The sequence below is a fragment of the Gekko japonicus genome, unplaced genomic scaffold, assembly GCF_001447785.1.
Source record: "Gekko japonicus isolate JY-2015 unplaced genomic scaffold, Gekko_japonicus_V1.1 scaffold27, whole genome shotgun sequence".
Classification (NCBI taxonomy): Eukaryota; Metazoa; Chordata; class Lepidosauria; order Squamata; family Gekkonidae; genus Gekko; species Gekko japonicus.
Window position 1 is genome coordinate 542,217 of NW_015172002.1, and position 19,751 is coordinate 561,967.

Here is a 19,751-nt window from a genome sequence, read left to right on the forward strand (position 1 = left end):
CATCTTTAAGATTAACGACAAAAGAGAGAAGACAGACTCCATTTTCAAGGCTAAGGAGTTTTTGCGGCGTCAGCTTGGAACAGAAGAAGAGTCTAAGGAGGAAGAAACGAAATCTTGTGACTCTGCTACCTCTGGAACGGAAGAAGACTCTGCTACAGAAACGGGTGCAGGACCTGCCAAAGTTGTCTACGATTTTAGAGACAGAAAGCCGAAGTAAAGGCAGAAGGACTCGGAATTTGGCCTTTTGAAGCGAAGAACATGAAGATCAGAAAATTTTCTCATAACAATTAACACAGTAACATATAAACATGGAAGATAAACAGGAACTCTACAAGTATATTGTGATACTAACACTTGTGGTATTAACATTTACATTAACAGAAATAAGATCTCCTCCTCTTGGGTTTTTAGTTTAGTGTGGTTATCTTTCCTTTATCCCTAGTTGTAGTTTCCCTCCCTAATTTTCTTTGTAGTTTGTAGTTAATGCAAAATAAAAATATCCCTTCGGGGGTTTAAAAAAATATTCTAAGAATCACACTGTTGTTCTATTTTTTAAGCATTAGAAAAAACTTTTCGAATTATGGCAGTAGATGGAATGGTCTAAGCAACCTAAATCTATGTTTTTTCCAAAGTAAGTTTTCATTTAAAAATTCACCATTACCAACATTTTATTCTGAGGATGTTTCTATAAATCATTTTTCTTAGCATGTCTCCACATCAATAAGAATACAAATATCACATAATATCATAGCTTCCCACCTCTTTACCTGCTATGCAAGATGAATACAATTGAGCCAGTAGCTCCAGCTGTTTTTTGCAGGTGACCTTTTTGATATCTGCAGAAGTTACCATCTGGTTTTCAACTAGGAGACCTGCATTCCAGCCACAGTTAGGTTTGCTGGGTGTACCAAAATCCAGAGATAAGCCTGATGAGCAAGAAGTGTGATGCAACAACTTGGACCTGTAATTCAAAATCCAGAACTGGACATAGAACTCAGAACGGCACGCATCTTAGCAAGAACAAATGGTTCCTGCTCTACCACAATGGTCAACAGGACTCCTTTCAATATTTATCAAGTGCTTAAGACTGCGATTTCTTCAGAGAAATATGTATTATTTAATGCAATTTTCTCCTGTGTTTATTTATGAAATACAAGTTAAAACTATATCAAGTTTCTTTGGTTCTGTTGGGTCAAATTTTAACCTTAAACACAATCATGTACAAGATTAAAAGACATTTTCAGAAGTGACATTAACGATGCAATCTTAAAGAGTTATACCCTTTGAAGTTAATTGATGTTAATGGACTTAGAAGAGTGTATCTTGGTTTAGGATGGCACAGTATGAATGTCTTTCAGGTTTAGCAATGGGATTGTGAATCCGGAAATAATCCTGCTGTTGCATGTACTGTACAAAACTGCCATTTTAAAATTCAACTTGTGATATTACAAATGTTTGCGCTGAACTGGTTCTGAGCAATGGAACTGGGGATGGACTGAACTGTGAAAACTGTGTGGAAAAGAGACATTAAACCCCTCTCCCCCAATACCACTGGCCTAATCCAACTCTCTAAAACAACATACCTAACCCACAGGAAATATGCCCCACCCACCAGCACCCTGCCCCAATTTCATAATGTACCGTTCCTTCTTCAACATTTCTCTCTCTTCCTGAAGGCTGCCTAGAATCGAGGTAATGCTTGATCCCTGGGGGATAGGAAAGGCCTCAGGACTTCCTTCAGATGGAAACAGAGAAATCTGAGACTGCCCAACAGGCGTGGATGTGAAACACATCTTAGGCTTGGAGAATGGTCGCTCAGTGCTCACCGGGGTAGGGTTGATTCTTCTCAATGGTTTTGTTTTCCTGAAAGGAGAATCAGTGGGATTAAAAAAATTGTTACATACAAAACACACAACAGAAAATTATTTCCTCCTTCCAAACACATTCTAGCCTTGTGGACACCATTTTGGGTCACCTACTTTGACCATACACACAAAAGCACAGATCACAGAGATATATCAAGAAACAGTTTCACCAATTTGACCGAAACTGTCAGAGGACTCTAAAGGCCTAAGGGGAAAAAATTGACAATTGTGTGGAATGGAGAAGGGTCGTTCCCCACCCCGGTGTGTAGCAGACTGTCTCCCTCCCAATCTTTCCAGGTGAAAATGTAGGAAAGTCCAGGGAAATTTTCAAAGACAAACCTTGTATTAAATATGTTCTTTCTTGAAATGATGAATTAAGTGTTTGTCAAAGTGTTTCTATTGTTTTAGCTGCCCCTTACTCTGTCAAAATGAAACAATCCTTCTCTATTTCCATCTTATAGTTCCTTTATACTGTAGACATGTATAACTGGTCTATATTTAGAAACATACCCAATTAAAAAAATAAGCTAAAATATGAAAGAGCAGAAAAGTTTGTTAAGGCTATGCAAACCTTCAGTTATGTGAGATATAGGGAGATTAAAAAATGAAAATTCAGAAAAAGAAATCACATTCAAGGATTTGTTAAATGGGTGGGTGGGGGGACAAACAATTAGGAAATTCAACCCATAGCAAAATAGTGTAACCTGGCTAAACTCTATCATCAGAGCTTTAAGTTTTAGTTTCAGGGTTTTTTAACATTGTCTACCCCAACAATCTTGACCAAGGCAGCTTAGAAACAATTGAAAACAATATAAAAATAAACATGCATTAAAATCATATTCTTTTTAAAAAATCTTATTAACAAGAGTATATGCTTGCTTAGAGCAAAGGTTAAGAGAGTTCCAAGGGTAAGGAGGGTCAGAACATTATTTTAAATTCAGATATTCAGAAAGAGATTGAAGCTGGTTGGCAGGCAGAAGCCTAGAAAGGAGAAATAGCAATCCCGGCTTCAGCACTTTACAGGAAGGAGAGTCACATCCCCTGTCAGTCAGCTGGTCACTGAGCCACTTCCCCGGCACAGTCAGGCTCTAGTGATTTTTAGCGGTACTACCTTCTTCCTCCAATTGTTATAGAATGCAAAACTGAAAAATTATTTTCTTGTTAAAACTACAAAAAGGAAAATGCAAGTTTCACACTAACACTTACTTTGTTGTTCCAGCAGCATTCATGGGTGGAAACTGTTCCAGGTCATTTAGGTTAAGCTGATCACGAGGGGAACTGGTAGCAACAGGACTCTCTTCACTCTGTTTCCTCTGCCCTGATAAGTCCAAAGATGAGCTGTCACTTTTCCCTTCATCATTCAAGTTCCGCCCCAGCTCTTGTACCATTGGCTGACCAGAAGCACTTAAAGAACTGCTGCTTTTTCTTCTGCCTCGCCTTGGCGGGCCAGCAACAAGGAAATGCCCCAAACTTGCTTTTTGACCTGAGCGTCTTTCATTGCGATGAAACAAGGAGCCTGAACCAAAGCCTGGGCTGTTGAGATCCAAATTTGGGAAATCACTGCAGGAACCCGATAAACTTGATCCAGTATAAAAAGACCCATGAGTCTCTGAAGCAGAAACAGTGGTACTGAGAGGGGACAAGCTGCTGCGAGTTGCATCACAAAACAGCTTCACTCGGCTGCTACTAGAACCAGCTGCGCTATGACTTTTCCTTTCAGATCCTGTCTTTTGGTTCCTATAGCCAGAAGAATCTCCAAGGACCTTGGACTTCGGAGTTTTAGCAGGAGTAGAAGGCCCATTGGTCAATATCTGACTTGTCTGTTCCCTTAAGTAATTCAGCAAAAAAGGCACAAAGTCTTTCTGAAGTAAACACAGCACAGCTAGCTTGGGGTGAACTTGGCTTTCCTGAAGAAAACACAAACAAGAAGAATATTCTGATTTATTTTTAACTAGATATTTGCAGAAACAGCCTTTTTTTTAAAGAAGTATGAATCTGGACAAAAATCCCATTTCTAAACATTGCAATTGAAATCAGTCAACATGAGAACACAGACCCATCAGAATGACCTAAACTAGGAACTTTCTTACCAGGACATCTATAAAGACCTACCTCAGTTGGACAAAGAGCAGCTCCAAGGGGCCATTAGAAGTTGGGAAACAGCACAGGAGGAAAAGCGTAAACCTTCTCCCCTCTACTGTCCTTTTTAAAAAGAGGGAGTGCTTTGGAGCTTATTCACAGAATTTCCAGCATTCTGTTTGATTTGGTCAAAGACAAAAAGATGTGAAGGCCAGGGGATAGGAGAAATATTTTTCCCATTTCCCCCCAAGGACAAACAAATACCAGCTGGACTCATTAGGTGTTGAATCCCAATATATTCATTTAGGATTACAACTGGAATATTCTAGAAGGGGCAGCAGTGTTACAGTGCAATCCTAAACAGAATTACACCTATACCCACTGAAATCAATGGGCTGAGAAGGAAACTCTTCTTAGGATGATGGCACTGTTAATCTACTGCTGTTAAAACAAAAGAGAGACAGCATGCATTGTAAAGTTAATGACTCTCTAAACTGCTTGGGTTCAGCTTGTCTTTAAAAAGGTAATCTGTAAATATTTTTAATAAATAAACAGCCACTGCAATCGGTACTCACTGTTGGATCCCCAAGCATCGAGAATAAATCCACGTTTCAAGAAAGCAAAATTTATTTCAACACAATATGCCAACATATTCACAACTGACTTTGAACAACATTTCCTCAACCTCTGTCCCCCTTCTCTACTAGAGATATATTTGAAAACATTTTTATCATCAGGATCTACAGAAATTAAGTCCTGGATGAATTTATTCAGAAACTTCCTTTCTTTCTATCACCAGCTAGAACCTGGATCAGTCCACTCAGCACATTCCCTTTTGAGACACTACTGTGCAACTAGGTAAAGGTAAAGGTTTCCCTTGCTCGAAAGCCAGTATAATCTGACTCTAGGGATGCAGTGCTCATCTCCATTTCCAAGGCGAATAGCCAGCGTTGTCCAAAGACACTTCCGTGGTCATGTGGCCGGCATGACTAGATGCCAAGGACTGAACACTGTTTCCTTCCCACCGAAGCGGTACCTATTTATCTACTTGCAATTTCTTGCTTTCGAACTGCTAGGTTGGCAGGGTGCGACTACATGACCTTATGTTAGAAACCCACCAAACATTACACATAAATTCACACACCAGCTAGTACTATTCAGAGCACACCACGTTCCATTGCTGATAGTTAAGATCTATGATACAATCATATTTATTCAATTAATTTAGATAGGGAGTCACACCCAAAGGATTTATATCAGGTATTCTTAAAACTGTAATGTTATTGTTGTCGACTGCTTTCACGGCTGGAGCTCATTAGTTGTTGTAGATTTTTGAGGTCTTGGCATTGTAGGACCTGACGTTTTGCCAGCAGCTGTGACTGACATCCTCAGAGGTATAACGCAGAAAGATGGTGTACTCTCTGTGTCAAGGTGAGAAGAAAAATGGTAGGCAGGTAATTTACATCTACTCAGGAAGGTGGGGTAAAGCTGAGTCATTATCTTGAAGGAGTCTGCCAAGCTATGACATGCTAACAGAGGAGCTTTCCTGAGGAGGTTCTTTTGCATATTGATTGACTGTTGAAATTCTAATCTCTTACAATGCCAAGACCATGGCCACACAGCCCGTAAAATCTACAACTAATGTAATGTTATTAACTGAAAACATAAATGACAAAACCACACTAAGTACAAGCTACTACAGAGCAGACTCAAGACAGAAAATGAAAGGGGACCACTGATTGCCATATACAGCTCTCACCTAAAGCCAATCCAATTAAAGCAAAACATTACTGGTATTAATGTTCTACAGCCCACCCTGGACAGTGACACTTCTATTCCACAAGTTTTTGGTACAGGTTTATGGAGAGCTCCCTAAACTAAAATGAAACATTGGAACCTACACCTGAAGGTTTCTTCTCTTCAGTGAGGTGCAATCATCCAAGATGGTCACACCTCCTCTCGCTCCAGGCAGGGCTATGCAAATTTCTGCAAGGCTGTGACTGGATCAGATCAAGAGTGACCCTCCAGTTCTAGTATAGCACAACTCCATAACAGTCCTACATTCAGCTATTTTTGTTGTTGTTGCACAGTCGAGTCCAACTCTTCGCGACCCCATGGACCGCATCACGCCAGGCCCTCCTGTCTTCTGCCATCCTCTAGAATTTGCTTAATTTAATGCTCATTGCTTTGATAACACTGTCTAACCATCTCATCCTTTGCCGTCCCCTTCTTCTTTGACCTTCAATCTTTCCCAGCATCAGGGTCTTCTCCAGTGAGTGCTCCCTTCTCATTTGGTGGCCAAAGTATTTGAACTTCAGCTTCAGTATCTGGCCTTCCAGAGAACAGTCAGGGTTGATTTCTTTTAGAATTGACTGATTCAGTCTCCTTGCAGTCCAAGAGCCTTGTCCAGCAACATAATTCAAAACCATCTATTCTTCTGTGTTTGGCCTTCCTTATGGTCCAACTCTCGCAGCCATACATTACTACTACATACATTCAGCTATATATCGTCATAATTTTTTTGTGTGTGTAGTGGTGGTGGGAAGTGGATGACTTCGCCTCATTGAAGAAAAGAAACGTTCACGTAGGTTCCAATGTTTTGTTCTCCTTCATTGGGGGAAGTCATCCAAGCTGGTTACATGCCTAAGCTGACTTCATGGGTGGGTTTTTTCCCCCTTCCACTAACAGTTGCAAAACTCTTCTACCAAATGAAGCATCCACAGAATCTTATTGATCTATCCTATAGTGTCTCACAAAAGTGGAAAAGATGGACCAGTTAGCAGTTCTGCAGATTTTTTCCACTGGGGCCCTGCTGGAAAATGCCATTGACATTGCTGTGGATATAGTAGAATGTGCTGTAATGTTCCTTGGGGGTCTCAGACCTAGCACTTCATATGTCTTATGAATACACAGTCTGGGCCATAGAGCAATGGTAGATTTAGCGACCTTTTTACCCAAGGTCTGCGAGCTAAGAGACACGAACAAGGCATCTGTGAGTCTAACCTGAGCTGTTTGCTTTAGATCAGGAGTGTCAAATGTGGCCCGAGGGCCGGATCAGGCCCCTGGAGGGCTTCTATTAGGCCCGCAGTGGAACTGGCCATCTCCTCCTTCCAGTTCTGCTGCTGTAGCATCAGAGCTTGCTTCGCCAGACTCTCTCACTTGCTCAGCCATTTCATGTTTTAACCTGGGTCCTAGACTTATAACTCTGAGCATTAGATTTCTGTGGTGAATGTCAATAAATAAAAATTAGGTTTACAGCTTAAAGACACACACTTGAATGGCATACGCAAGATTGCAATAGCAGACATTTTGATGCAATAATTCAGAACAAGAGGTGTCAGTTATCAGATACTGTTAAATAAACAAAATATTGCAAGAGTGCTAATGTTTTAAGCATGTTTTTATTTTAAGTAAAAAAATGTTTGTGTCCTTTATAAAGTTTATATCTCCGCTACCCGGCGTTACATTTTATGACACACATGGCCCAGCCCAACAAGGTCTCATTTATGTCAGATCTGGCCCTCATAACAAATGAGTCCGACACCCCTTGTTTTTAGCCCACTTCTTAAATGTCAACCACGTATGATTATAAATATGTCTGGTTGCATATCTTCTAGCCTGAACCATAATGTCAACCACCTCCCTAGGAAGGTCTGGTTGTTCTAAATCCTCCCGCTCAATGTCCAGGGTGCCAACTGTAGCCAGAAGGGTCTAGATGGTGAATTGGACCTTCACTAGTAGATCCTGTCTATTTGGCAATCTCCATGGTGAGGAAACTGACATCCTCACTAGTTTGGAGGGCCTCCTGGGCCAGAAGGGGACTATGAGTATCTCTTCCGCTCCCTCTCTTGATATTCCATTCAGAATTTTGCTGATCAGCGGAGTAGGAGGGAAGGCATACATCAGACCTTGGGGACACAGGTGAATTGTTACCTCCCCTTATGTACCTTTAATATGGTAGTAGAGTCCATTGTAATGGTCTTGCATGGAAATGGGCTCAAGGAACCAGATCTATGGTTGAGATCATGAGCCCAAGTACTGCAGATAGGTGTATTAGGTTCATTGATATCTTTCTTCAAATTTATTCTACAGATTCCCTTACCGTTATCTGCTTTTCTACAGGGAGAAAGACTTTGGCTAGTTCTGTCTGAACCCTGGCCTCTAAATGCATATCTCTGAATGGAGTGAGGTGGCTCTTTTGGATGTTGATCAGGAAGCCATGGTGTCCTTAAAGTTGTTCTGCTCCCTTATCTCTGAGAAAGATGTCATCCAGGTAGGGGTAAATATGGATCCCTTGTTGACATAGGCAGACTATTAGAACCACCAGGACCTTTGTGAACACTCGGGGATGACAAAAGGACAAACGGCAAGGCCTTGTACTGGAAATTTTGACCCTGAAAGGCAAATCAGAGGAATTGTCTCCAAGAGGAATGAATTGTAATATATAGGTAAGCTTCTTGAATGTCTAGGGATGTCATGTAATTGTTCTGTTATAAACTTAGCAAAATGAAGTGAAGAGATTCCATCCAGAACTTGTGCTTCCCCACCCAGAAGTTTAGCTCTCTTAAATTTAGGATAGCTCTCCAATCCCCAGATCTTTTTGGGACCACAAACAGAACTGAATTAACTCCTTGGAATCACTGATTTGGTGAAACCTGTTCTACTGCCCCAATGTGTACCAAGTGTTCTATAGCTTATAACAGTAGGTGGCACCTTTGCTCCGTCTTGGGAACTGGCGATGGACTAAAGCAATGCAGCAAAGGAGAGAAAAATTCTATTTTGGATCCCTGGTTGATAACTGAAAGAACCCACTGATCAGTCATGGACTCTTCTTAGATGTGGGCAAAACTCTGGAGTCAACCACCTACCATATGGTCAGGTGGTAGGTTTTTTATTGTGCTGGTTCCTGTCCTGCTTGTTAGGAGGGAACTGTCTCTGCTGAAATTTAGGTCAGTATCTGAAGGTGCGGGAGCTTCTGAAATCTTTGAACTCTTGGTTTTCCATTGTGTTTTTTAATTGCTAAAGGAGTGGAAGGGTTACTTTTAGTGTCCTTTGAAGATGTGGAGGGCATGGCCTCTTTTTCTTCTTGGTTTCTACTAGCACCTTGTACAGTGCTCCTCCCCCAAACAGGAGTATGCCTGAAATTTTTTCAGCAGATAAAACTGGATTTTGACAAAGGAGCCACCTTCCAGTGTTTTAGCCAGAGGTTATGTGTGACCCCTATATTGGTGGGGGTCAAAAGTGCATAGCGTCTTGTGATGCGTCTGCTGCAAATTCTGCCACTCTCTTAATCTTTAGGATGGATCTCTTAAGTGTCAGGGGATATAGGTCTGGTTCCTGTAAGAGCCTGTCAGCCCACACCACAATGGCCCTGGTGAAATTTGAGAGCACAGCTGAAGCTCTGATAGCCAGAGAAGATAGCTTTGTGAGACTTCTTTAAGGCTACCTCATTTTTTCTGTCCACTGAGTCTTTTAGTGCATTGTCACCATCCTTGGACAAAACCGCCCCTGAATGTAAGACAACTCTCTTAATCTCTACTAGTGGGACTTTGAGGTCTTCCATGGTATCATCTGGAAGTGTGTAGAACTTATCTGCTATGCCTATTAGGAAAGGCCCATTGCCTGGGACTGCCCATTCAACCTTTAAAACTTCCTTGAAAATTCAGGGAAAGGACAGACCAAAGATCTGAGTTCACACCCAGTCATTGTTCAGTTTTTATGTAAGTTGATTCTGGAGCAATCCATGATGGTGTGAACTCAGTATAAGTTAGGAACCACCAACACCTGGTCAACACATAAGCTTTACTTCGTCTGAGAAATTTTCTCCATTACTTGTGCAACGAAATGGGTGGTAAGTAGGTTTGAACAGCTTTGGGGTTTGTATAAGCTTTGGCTTTATATAATTATGTGTAGTTAGCCTGTCTGGTTTCACTGCTTTGCTATGTTTTTTCTAGAAACTTTTATTGAACTCCATGTGAATCGGGTAGCTTTTCTATTGAAGTGCAACTTTCCATACATCATCCAGTAAGGTTTTGTACCAAGTGTATTTTATATTTTGTCGTTGAAGGGAGTTTAGCAGATGCTCCTTTCAGGAAGCGTGATACGTGAGGATGTTGGGAAATTGAAGATCCCTTGTAAAGCGGTAGAATTGAGGCTAGAGCTGCTACCTGTCTCTTTAGTGTTGCCACTCTTAGACCGTTAGCCATGCCGTCTTGTAGGAATTCCAGTACTGACGCAATCTTAGGGTGCTGAGGATCCACCTTTTTTCTTCTGGACCAACGGACGAAGGCTTTCCATGTGCAATTATATATCCTGGAAGTTGACGGTCTTCTGGATGCCGGGATCGTCTCTATGACTTGAGGATCATAACCTAATTTTTGCAACTTCCTCCTTTCAATTTCCACGTGGTCAAGCAGAACCACTCTGGTCTGGGATGCCAAAGCAGGCCCTGTATCAGCATGTCTGGAGGCGTTGGAAGATGCAGAGGCTGAGTTACCGACATCTGTTGCAGGGATGAAAACCATGGCCGCTGTGGCCAGTACAGCGCTACTACTATAACCTGTGCTTTCAGTATTTGAATTCTTCTGAGTAGCTGTGGAAGGACTGGTAGTGGTGGGGAGGTATACAGAAGTCCTCGAGACCATGGAGACGTTGATAGTACCGAGTAAAGAACCTCACTAGTTGCGCATTGGTTGGTGACGCGAAGAGGTCCACCCATTCCGATTCAGAGACCATTCGCTCTCCTGCAGTGATTGGCGACTCAGCCAGTCCGCCTGGATGTTGACTTCTCCTTTCACATGTTCCACCTTTATTGAGGATAAATTGGATTCTGCCCATTCCAAGAGTTTCTTCGCTTCCCTGTGCAGAGCTAACGATTTGGAACCTCCCTGTTTGTTCTGGTATGCCTTTGCTGAGATGTTGTCTGTCCTGATGAGGATGTGTTTCCCCTGAATGAGGTGGGCAAAGTGTTGAAGTGCCAATCTGACAGCTCGTAGTTCTAATAGGTTGATTGGGAGTTTGTGTTCCTCTGGTGACCATTTTCCCTGTGCAGTAATGTTCTGCAGGGTGGCTCCCCACCCTGACAAACTGGTGTCCGTAAATATCTGTGTCCTGTCTGGGATCCAGAACGTCTTGTCTTGAGTAAGATTGTTGATGTGTGTCCACACACAGAGACTCGTCTTCACCTGTAGAGGAAACTTCACCAGAAAGTCTATTCAAAGGGTAACGTGTTTTTGAAAGGGTCTCAGGAACAGTTGGAGTTGTCTGGAATGAAGTCTTCCCCACTGAAGTGTGTCGAAGGTTGCCACCATGAGTCCCATCAATTTGGTTAGAATGGAAATGGAAGACATTCTTGCTGAGATGATTTGAATTGCCAGTGAGCAGATCTTTTTTGCCTTGTTTTTTGTGAGAAATAATTTTGTGGACCTGGTGTCTATGATCACACCTAGGTGCTCCAGCCGTTGAGTGGGTTTAAGAACTTTTCTTTATACTGATCAGGAAACCGAACTCTCTTAGACATTCTATTGTTTTTTTACATGTCGCATGTCGCTTGTTCTCTTGACCTGGATCAAATCAGCAGGTCGTCTAGATAGGGATGAATGTGTACCCCTTTTTCTTGAAGAACCACCACTGGGTGCACCATGATTTTGGTGAATACACAGGGAGCCGAGGATAGCCTGAATGGGAGCGCTCTGAATTGAAAGTGTTCTTCTGCTATGTTGAAGCGTAGGAACTTCCTGTGAGAGGGGAATATAGGGACGTGCATGTATGCATCGGTCAAGTCTATTGATGTGAGGAATTCCTCTGGTTGTAGAGATTCTGCTATTGATCGGAGGGTTTCCATCCGGAAGCATCTGGGTTGCATGAATTTGTTGACATACTTCAGATCCAATATTGCTCTCCAGTAGCCTGTCTTCTTTGGGACAGTAAAGAAGATTGAGTAGACTCCTGTCCCCAGATCCTTTGCAGGAACTGCTTCTATTGCTTGAATTTTTAAGAGATGGTTTATTGCCATTTTGGTTTTTTCTTTCTTTTGAACATTTTTGTGTGTTGGAGACGCAAGAAATTGGGGGGGGGGGAGAGAAGTCGAAACTCTATCTTGTAACCTTCTTTGACTATATCTGTTGTCCACACTTCTGCATGTGAGGCTATCCATGCTTGATGTAAGAGTGTAAGACGGCCTCCCACCGGTGGGTTTTGATAGTCATGCCCGAGGATTCTTGGTCTCTCTGTCTCCTTTTCCCTGTCTGTTGAAGTTGGGTCTGGAGAACCGGGCGTTGAAACCTCCCCTACGAAAGGACTGCTTGTTGTTGTTCCATGACTGTCTTCTGTCTTGCCTGAATCTAGGTAACGTGTGTTGTGTACGAAAAGAAGAAGCCGAAGAGGAGGTTCCCTTGTCCCCTAGTTCTTCTCAAAAACTTCATATTTTTTATCTTGTAATTGAAAAGTTAATTTGTCCATTTCCGCTGTTTCCAATAGTTTATAAATTATTTCTTTTTTAGATGGGACAACTTTTGAAATTACGTTTTCTTATGAGAAAAGCCATGGGCAGAATGTAAAGCTAACTAAATTTCAGTAGGGACACCACAAGGGTCATGGTGCTTTGCAAGCTAAAATTTAGTATATGAAGGTGGTTAAGTCAACAAATATGGGAATTAGCTCTAGTTTTATGTCCCTACATCTTCAGATTTCATATCAAACTTTTAGTAATTAAAATTGTGTTATTTAGATACTATATTAAAAGTTTGTTTAGCAGGTAGTGACTGACATAAAAGACATGTTTACTTTGTCATACAGAATAATGTCATTGAGATAAGACTGGAAAATTTCATGTTTCAGCTTCACAGGTCAACAAAGACACCATTTTGGAGGATAATTTCACAAATGACATTCCTCATATTTAAACTGAGAATGCAAACTTGTGAATGCAGTATATTTATTTATTTTTGAGATTTCTATCCCGTCCCACCCCACAAGTGGGCTCAGAGCAGTTTACAACATGTCATAAAACCATCTCATTAAACATCAATACAATTAAAACATCAATTCACAGAAAATAACATTAAATACCAATTTAAAATACCAAGCAGCAGCTTTGTGGTTCATTTGAGTCCACTGTATGCTGAACTCATGTGGGGGAGGGCAGGGCAGAGAATCGCTCTATTTGAGTCTGTCACTCACTCCTGGCACCCATTTTCAAATCATACACACTCTGTCTAGTCAATTAAGTTTTTTCATTCAGTTTATAGAAACAAGTGATACAGAACTAAATTTAAACATTTGTGAAAACCACCATATTTATCTTTCAGGTATTGAAATCTAACTGACTTTAGACTGCTGCATCATGACTCTTTTTGCACTAACATATCACAGCATTTCACACAAACTTAAGCAGTTTAATCACCACATAGAAATCCCTGATACCTTCACCATGCTAGATCCCCATTATTTATTTATTTATTCAATTTATGTTCTGCCCTCCCCGCAAGTGGGTTCAGGCTCAATTACAGCAGCAGTTCCACAATATTAATTAAAACAGGTATAACAAATGAATAGTTAAAACAGTTAAAAACAAGAAACTATAAGTTGAGAGCAAATGGCACTGTAAATTACGAATACAAATATAGTGTTCTCAAAAAACAGAGCAGCTAGGGCATAAAATTTCTGTTGACAAGCAGATTCTCTCATTTTAAAAGGACTTCATATACACACAAACTCCTTCCAGTTAGTACAGGATAGAATCCTCCCTATTTACCTGATTTGTCTGGTCTGTCATTCTCAACATGATCTTACACATTTTCACACGTAAAGCGACAGCCCTCTTCCCCCTTCCGTGGGAGAGTCAGAAAAACAGCACTCTCGGTGGAATCTGCCACTTCTAGATTGATTCGAACTAAATTAAATTTTGATCCTGCAAACCTTGACCAATGAACAAATAACGCACTTCAACCAGGTGACCCACCCCAAAAGCACATCAAGGCTGCATGGTTTTGAGGTAAAGCGAATTAGGTATACATCCGCCTTCCTACACGGCTCCTCCAAACGGTATTTTAGCCATTCCCATGACTGCGAAAGCCAGGGCAAATTTACAATCTGACTAAAGGCGCAATCCTACGCTCTCATACGGGAAAACAAGTTCGGTTGTCTCAGTGGTGCTTAATTTTGAATAAGTACGCACAAGATCGGGTACTGCTTTTGAAGCGGCTATTCATTTCTGCCTCGTCCCTCCGCCCCAGCTCGTCGCTGGAGAGTCGGGAGCTCTGAAGTTCAGGGACAGTCTCTCATCGGGGGTGCGTGCGTGCGTGCCCTATGTGTGATTCCTTGAAAGCTCTCAGGAGGACCCCACACAGTGCAGGCCTAAGGGTACAGCACTTCAAGGACTTTCCCCCTCTAAGCAGCACCCAACCAAGGAGCCAGAAGGGGCGAGGGAACCTTCCCAGTGACTGCTTCTCTCCCGCCACAAGCTTTGGAGGGCGAAAGTTCCCGCCCAAAGAGAAAAGCGACGACGCTATGATTAGGGGGAGGGGTGCTGCGCCTTACCTCCACAGGGCGGGAGCTCTGGCTCGCTTTGAGCCACCTCACCACAGCGCTGGCTGCCACCTCCTCCTGCAGCACCAGCTCCAAAACAGCCTCCATGCCCAACTCCTTGAACGGCCCTTCTAATCACAGCCTCTGGGCAGGCGCACGAAACATGCCGCCTAAAGCAGCGGGGCGGCCCCGAAAGGAAGCGAAGGGGGCGGGTGCTAGCGTTTTTGTGACTCCGGGTTAGAGCGCAGGACGCCGGAGGGGGCCACGAGAGAGACCAGGCAGAGCCAAAGCGGGAGGAGGAGGAAAAGCGCACCTCCCCAAAGAAGGCGGGTTTGGAAGCTGGAGTGGCGCGCTCGCGCAGACGCAACTTTTGGCAACGAGCCAGAGTGGGCGTCCCTGGGAACGCTCAGCCCCCCTCCTCCGGGGCCGAAGGGGCGTGGATTGGAGCGCACATTCGCAAAGGACGGGGAGTTGCCGCGCTTTCCCGGGCTAAGGGGGCGGGGCCAGGCTGCGATCGGGGATTCCTCGCTGAGCGGCTCGAGCGTTGAGTAGGCGGAGATTGTGGGTCGGCGTCAGGCTGCGAGGAAGGTGGAGCCCGCGGGGAAAGCGATTCCCCTCTTCTCCCTCCCCCATGTCAACAAGCGGGGCGCCTGCGCCGGGGGTTTGCGCGTCTTTTCCTCTCATGCGCGGTATTTGCTTCCCGGCCAGGGCCCGGGGTTTGGCCTAGGGCCGGCTGGTGCGGCAGCGGCAGCAGCACAATAAGCGGGCTCAGCCGCCGCCGCCTCCTCGCTCTTCTCCGGGCCCCCGCTGGACGCGCAGGATGGCCGAAGACTCGCCCAAGCGGCGCAAGGCCAATTTCAACGAGGCAGAGACGGAGGTGCTGATCGAGCAGGTGCTGAAGCACGAGCAGGTGCTGTTCGCCGCCGGGCCTGGCCGGGCCTCCCCGGGCCAGAAGCGCAAAGTCTGGGAGCTGATCCGGCACAAGGTGAACCCGGTGGCCGCCTGTCCCCGCGAGGTGGAGGACCTCAAGAAGCGCTGGCGGGACCTGAAGCGTCGCGACCGGAGCAAGCTCTGCCGCATCACCACCCAAGGCCCCGGCGGGCCCCTGCCCCACCCGGCCTCGCTCGGCCTCCTCCTGCCCCCCGAGGACGTCTCGCCGCCCGACCACCTCCGATCCTACGGCTCCGGCCTGCCCGCTCCCAACGAGGCTGTGCCCATCGTCGGAGGCATCGACACGCTGGACTTGCCGGGAGCTTCCGTGACGGACGTCGGTGAGTGGGACGAGGCGGTGATGGGCTCCCCATCTCACTTGGGCACCGCATGGTGACAGGCTCGTTTGCACAACGGACAGTTAAGAGACTTATCTCGTCTTCCCGGAAACCTTCGAGTAAGACGATAGAGCGTTCCACGCCTTTCCCTGACCAGTGATCCCATGGCATGTGGTGCCTGTGCCTTCCTCTTTTGTGGCTCCTCTTTCTAAACGCTGCAGAGGGTTAGGATCTCGCTTAAGGGAAAAGTCAGATCCCAACAGCGCCTTACTTCATTGACAAGGATTGTACTGTGAAAGTGCCACCTGCCTGTCCCGGGGATGGGTTTGGGTGTGAATTGGTTACTTCGAAGTGTGTCTTGTTAAGGAGAGAGATCCAACTTCATGGACTCTTCCCCCCCCCCTGAAGTGATTTGCTTGTGAATGTTAAGGCGGGAGAAAGCGGAAAGACAATTTAAGTTTCAGTGTGCATTGTAGTAGGTAGAAACTTATAATTCTGGGCTCAAGTATCAGGACACATAATAATAGTTGGGGGGAAAACACCAGCTCACTCTATCACTTGAAGTTCAGAATAAGGCACCTTACCCATATTGAGAACACTTATAAATAGTGTTTGTTTCTAAAAGTTCTTGGTTGTTCATCAGTTACTTAGAAGCTTTTCCATTTCAAACAGGATCTTCTTAGATCATTTGTGGCTAGATAAACTTGGAACTTTTAAGGGCTTATCAGTTCAAAGGTGCTTCCAGTGCCAGATTTGCCACTTAAGTGCAGGATTGGAAAAGCTCCCCAAAAAGGCTGGGGAGGGCTTCACCATTCATATATGTAGATTGTCACCCACTGATCTCTGGCGAATCAGTGTGTACAATTGCTTGGGTACTGTGTAACAAATAACAAATCTGGTCACATCTGTAACAAATCTGGTCACATCTGTACCCTTTAACAGTCTTAGAATATTCATACATGGAGATATCCCATTTGAATCTACTATCTCTCCAGGCCAAGTCCAGCTCACTGGAAGGCATGTTGTTCTACTGAAGTTGAGCCTATGCTTTTGGTTATGTTACTTATTCCTTCATCTCATAGATGAGCTTTCTGCTTGGCTAGTGCTACTTAAAACCTGGGTCACCTGAAAATGGTACTCACCTATTGCACTTTAGAAAGTACATGGTCATTCTAAGGGATTTTATAGACAAGGTATTTGGTTTGCGATGATACTTACTGTAATATTCCTAGTTTATCTAAATCAAATATTTGAATTCATGTTGTACATAAAAAATTTAACTGGCACATTTGCAAATTGCTTAGAATAAAGTTTATTTCTAAAAATTCTAGAAGACCGATTAGACTTGTAATTACTTGTAAAGTGAATAAGCCAGACTTTTATGTATAGTTTGGGAAAGAATCAACATTAAATTTTAATTCTAGTCAAACTGTCCCTCATCAAAACTGTGTTGGGTTTATGCAGTGCAAATGTTGTCTTACTTGCCAGATACAGATAGTGGAAGAGTTGTTTAAAATAGGGATGTGTGCTTTAAAAATTACCATTTTAGCCCTAGGCAAGCCCGATCTCATTACATCTCAGAAGCTAAGCAGGGTCACCTCTGGCAAGTACTTGAATGGGAGACCTCCTTGAAATACCAGAGTCGGGCAGCTGGCCAGGCTTTATTCAGCCACCTCTCTGAATATCCTCTAGGCCCTCAGTAGGGATCAGTCACCAGAGATCACCATGACTTCCAGAGGTCACCATGATTTCCAGGTGCATACATACATATGAAAAATACAAAAAATATCCCCCCAAAATTACCATTTTAATTCCGTTTTTGAAACCTGGGAAGGGTATGATTAATGTTTTCATTAAATATTGGGGGTATTAGAAAATCATGCTGGGAAAGGTTTCTGTTTTAATATTAGGAAAAATATGCATACTCAGAAAATTGAGTGATAATGACGGTGCTTTTTCTGGGATTACAAAACAGAATTAAAACAATTTTTGGAGCCTGCAGGAGTGCAGAAACCATGTCTACTGCCCCTTGAAATAGACACCTTTTAAAATTTAAAGGACTGATGCATTGTCCATAGAAAGGCCTCCTCACCCAAATCTGGATATTTCTGATATTAATCGGGAGTGAAATACCTGCATCAGGAAATACCAGGAGTTCTTTATATCTGATACTGGACATATTTGGCATTTTGTGAGGCTGGCAGTATTTAAAATAATTCTTCTTCTCTTAGCCTTCAGCTCAAGATTGGTCATTTTTCACTAATGGGTATGTTTAATGTTATCTGCCAACTGAAGCTAGAACCTCAGTGGAAGGTGAAGAACATTTTCTTGAGTGCAGTGCAGCCAACATTTTATGCAGCTATAGTTGGAAATTGAGTCCACAAAGATAATGAAATCTGAACTTTCTTCTTGCTCTTTTCTTTCATCCTTTTTTAGGTTTTACAGAAGATCCTGGTCCATCCCACCAACCGTGTCTAGAGAAGATAAATCTAAAAGAAGAGATAGTGGTGAAGGTAGTGGAGCCAGAAGAAAGCTCAGAGGACATGGCCGTGGTTCCTCCTAGCCAGGACCAGCTTCCTTTTTTGGGGATTCCAAATGGAGGCCCTTGTGGGAAAGTAAAAGCCAAAACAAAGACTCAGCCCCAGCCAGATCCAAATGAAGTTACAGAGGAGGATCTATTACAGATCCAGCAGAACCAGCTGCATGTCATCCAGTCTGGCTTTGACAGTATCAACCACAATCTTCGGCTGCTGCAGCAAGGCATGCAAGATCTGAACAACAGCCTTAGCATCATGGCACATACATTAGTGGCGATCAAAAATGTCTATGTGAAAAATAATGCTGGCCCAACCACATTTTCTACTGTAGCTACTCAAACCACAGCAGGGTACCTGAGTCCCGGGTCCCCGTTGGTTGAGGACAGAGCCAGAGTACCAGTGGCGGGAAATAGTAGCAGAAGTAGCAGCTGCAGTTCCAGCTCCATGTCTCAAGAGCCAGGCCCATCAGAATTTCCGAGGCCCCCACATAGACCCATTAAGAAGGAGCATCCAAATGGCTGCTACTATTTCTGTTTTGCAGATGTGTGAGACTTCAATACCCAAAGAAACCTGTGGTGATTAAGAGAGGCTGTTTTGTATTCTTCTCCAGTTAATGAAGGAACAGACATGTCTGGCTGTTCTCTAGAATGCTGAACACTCAAGATCTCCACTCCTATTGAAGACATGTCATGTGTAGGAGGCGTAACACAAGCTACAACTTTTAGAGCCTAGTCCTGTGCACGTTTACTGAGAAGTAAGTCCCACTGAGTTCAGCACGACAATCCCAAAGAAGAACATAGGATTGCAGTAGTTATCGTGTAGCTTTTGCAGTTGGTTGACTGATGTCTTGAATAGTACATTTCCCTTAGTCTCACATTTTTCCCCATGAGGAAGAGAGGAAATTTGACCCACCTGGCTCTCCCTGGTATTAAGCTGATCTTTAAAAGTGACAAGAGAGTATGAAAGCATAACAGCAATATCTGGTGCAGAATATCATACAAACTGGGGGTTTTTTAGCAATCAAAACTGCAAATTAGTGAGATTTAGTACTTTATTGTACTTTTATTAAAATAAATACTACCACTAGAAAGATGTTTGGGTCAATAAGAGAGCATGTGAAGTTTAGCTTCTCTAGGATATGAGTTGGGGTACTGAGCTATGAGCCAAATGCTTGTAAGTTATCCCTGGTTGCTCGCTCTTGTTGTTGCTCATGTTCAGCTCCTGCCCAATGAATCGCCCCTGCAAAAATGAAAACAAAACCCACTCTGCCCAAAAACTGCAGGATGGGGGAAAGGCTGCCTTTTGTTGCATAATTAAAAAGAATTTGCCAAAAAAACCAGTTCTGATGAGTGATGTTATCTTTTTGATATTCAGTAATCTGGGAAAGTGCTCACCACAAAGGTATATCTTTTCACACATGTTGAAACACATTTCAGATTGGAGGACTGTCCAAGCTGTAAGACATAGCATCTTAA

General features: G+C 43.4%; 2 protein-coding genes across 3 annotated transcripts in view; one reads left to right on the forward strand and one right to left on the reverse strand.

Annotated features, from left to right (window-relative positions):
- Nucleotides 1-14,650, reverse strand: part of CDAN1 (codanin 1) — a 61,717-nt gene extending 47,067 nt beyond the window's left edge. The window contains exons 1-4 of the mRNA XM_015420045.1: nucleotides 14,484-14,650; nucleotides 3,072-3,772; nucleotides 1,642-1,863; nucleotides 768-961 (exon numbers count right to left, since the gene is read on the reverse strand). Of these exons, the coding sequence (XP_015275531.1) occupies nucleotides 768-961; nucleotides 1,642-1,863; nucleotides 3,072-3,772; nucleotides 14,484-14,579 (1,213 nt within the window). The 5' untranslated portion in view covers nucleotides 14,580-14,650. The remainder of the gene's footprint in view (nucleotides 1-767; nucleotides 962-1,641; nucleotides 1,864-3,071; nucleotides 3,773-14,483) is intronic.
- Nucleotides 14,651-14,951: 301 nt separating this feature from the next.
- LOC107117890 (myb-related transcription factor, partner of profilin-like) lies at nucleotides 14,952-19,065 on the forward strand. Of its 2 annotated transcripts, none has more exons than XM_015420059.1 (2): nucleotides 14,952-15,742; nucleotides 18,176-19,065. In XM_015420059.1, exons 1-2 carry the CDS (start codon nucleotides 15,292-15,294, stop codon nucleotides 18,823-18,825), a joined length of 1,101 nt encoding a protein of 366 aa, XP_015275545.1. In that variant the 5' UTR covers nucleotides 14,952-15,291; the 3' UTR covers nucleotides 18,826-19,065. The 2 variants fall into 2 exon arrangements, with proteins under 2 accessions (XP_015275545.1, XP_015275546.1); XM_015420060.1 differs by lacking the exon at nucleotides 14,952-15,742 and adding an exon at nucleotides 15,753-15,858.
- The last annotated feature ends 686 nt before the right edge of the window (nucleotides 19,066-19,751 follow it).

Bases quoted from the DNA above. Each gene is read 5' to 3' on its own strand.
- LOC107117890 (XM_015420059.1), top strand. From the start codon at position 15,292: ATGGCCGAAGACTCGCCCAAGCGGCGCAAGGCCAATTTCAACGAGGCA. The intron at 15,743-18,175 runs GTGAGTGGGACG...ATCCTTTTTTAG, and splicing joins AGCTTCCGTGACGGACGTCG to GTTTTACAGAAGATCCTGGT.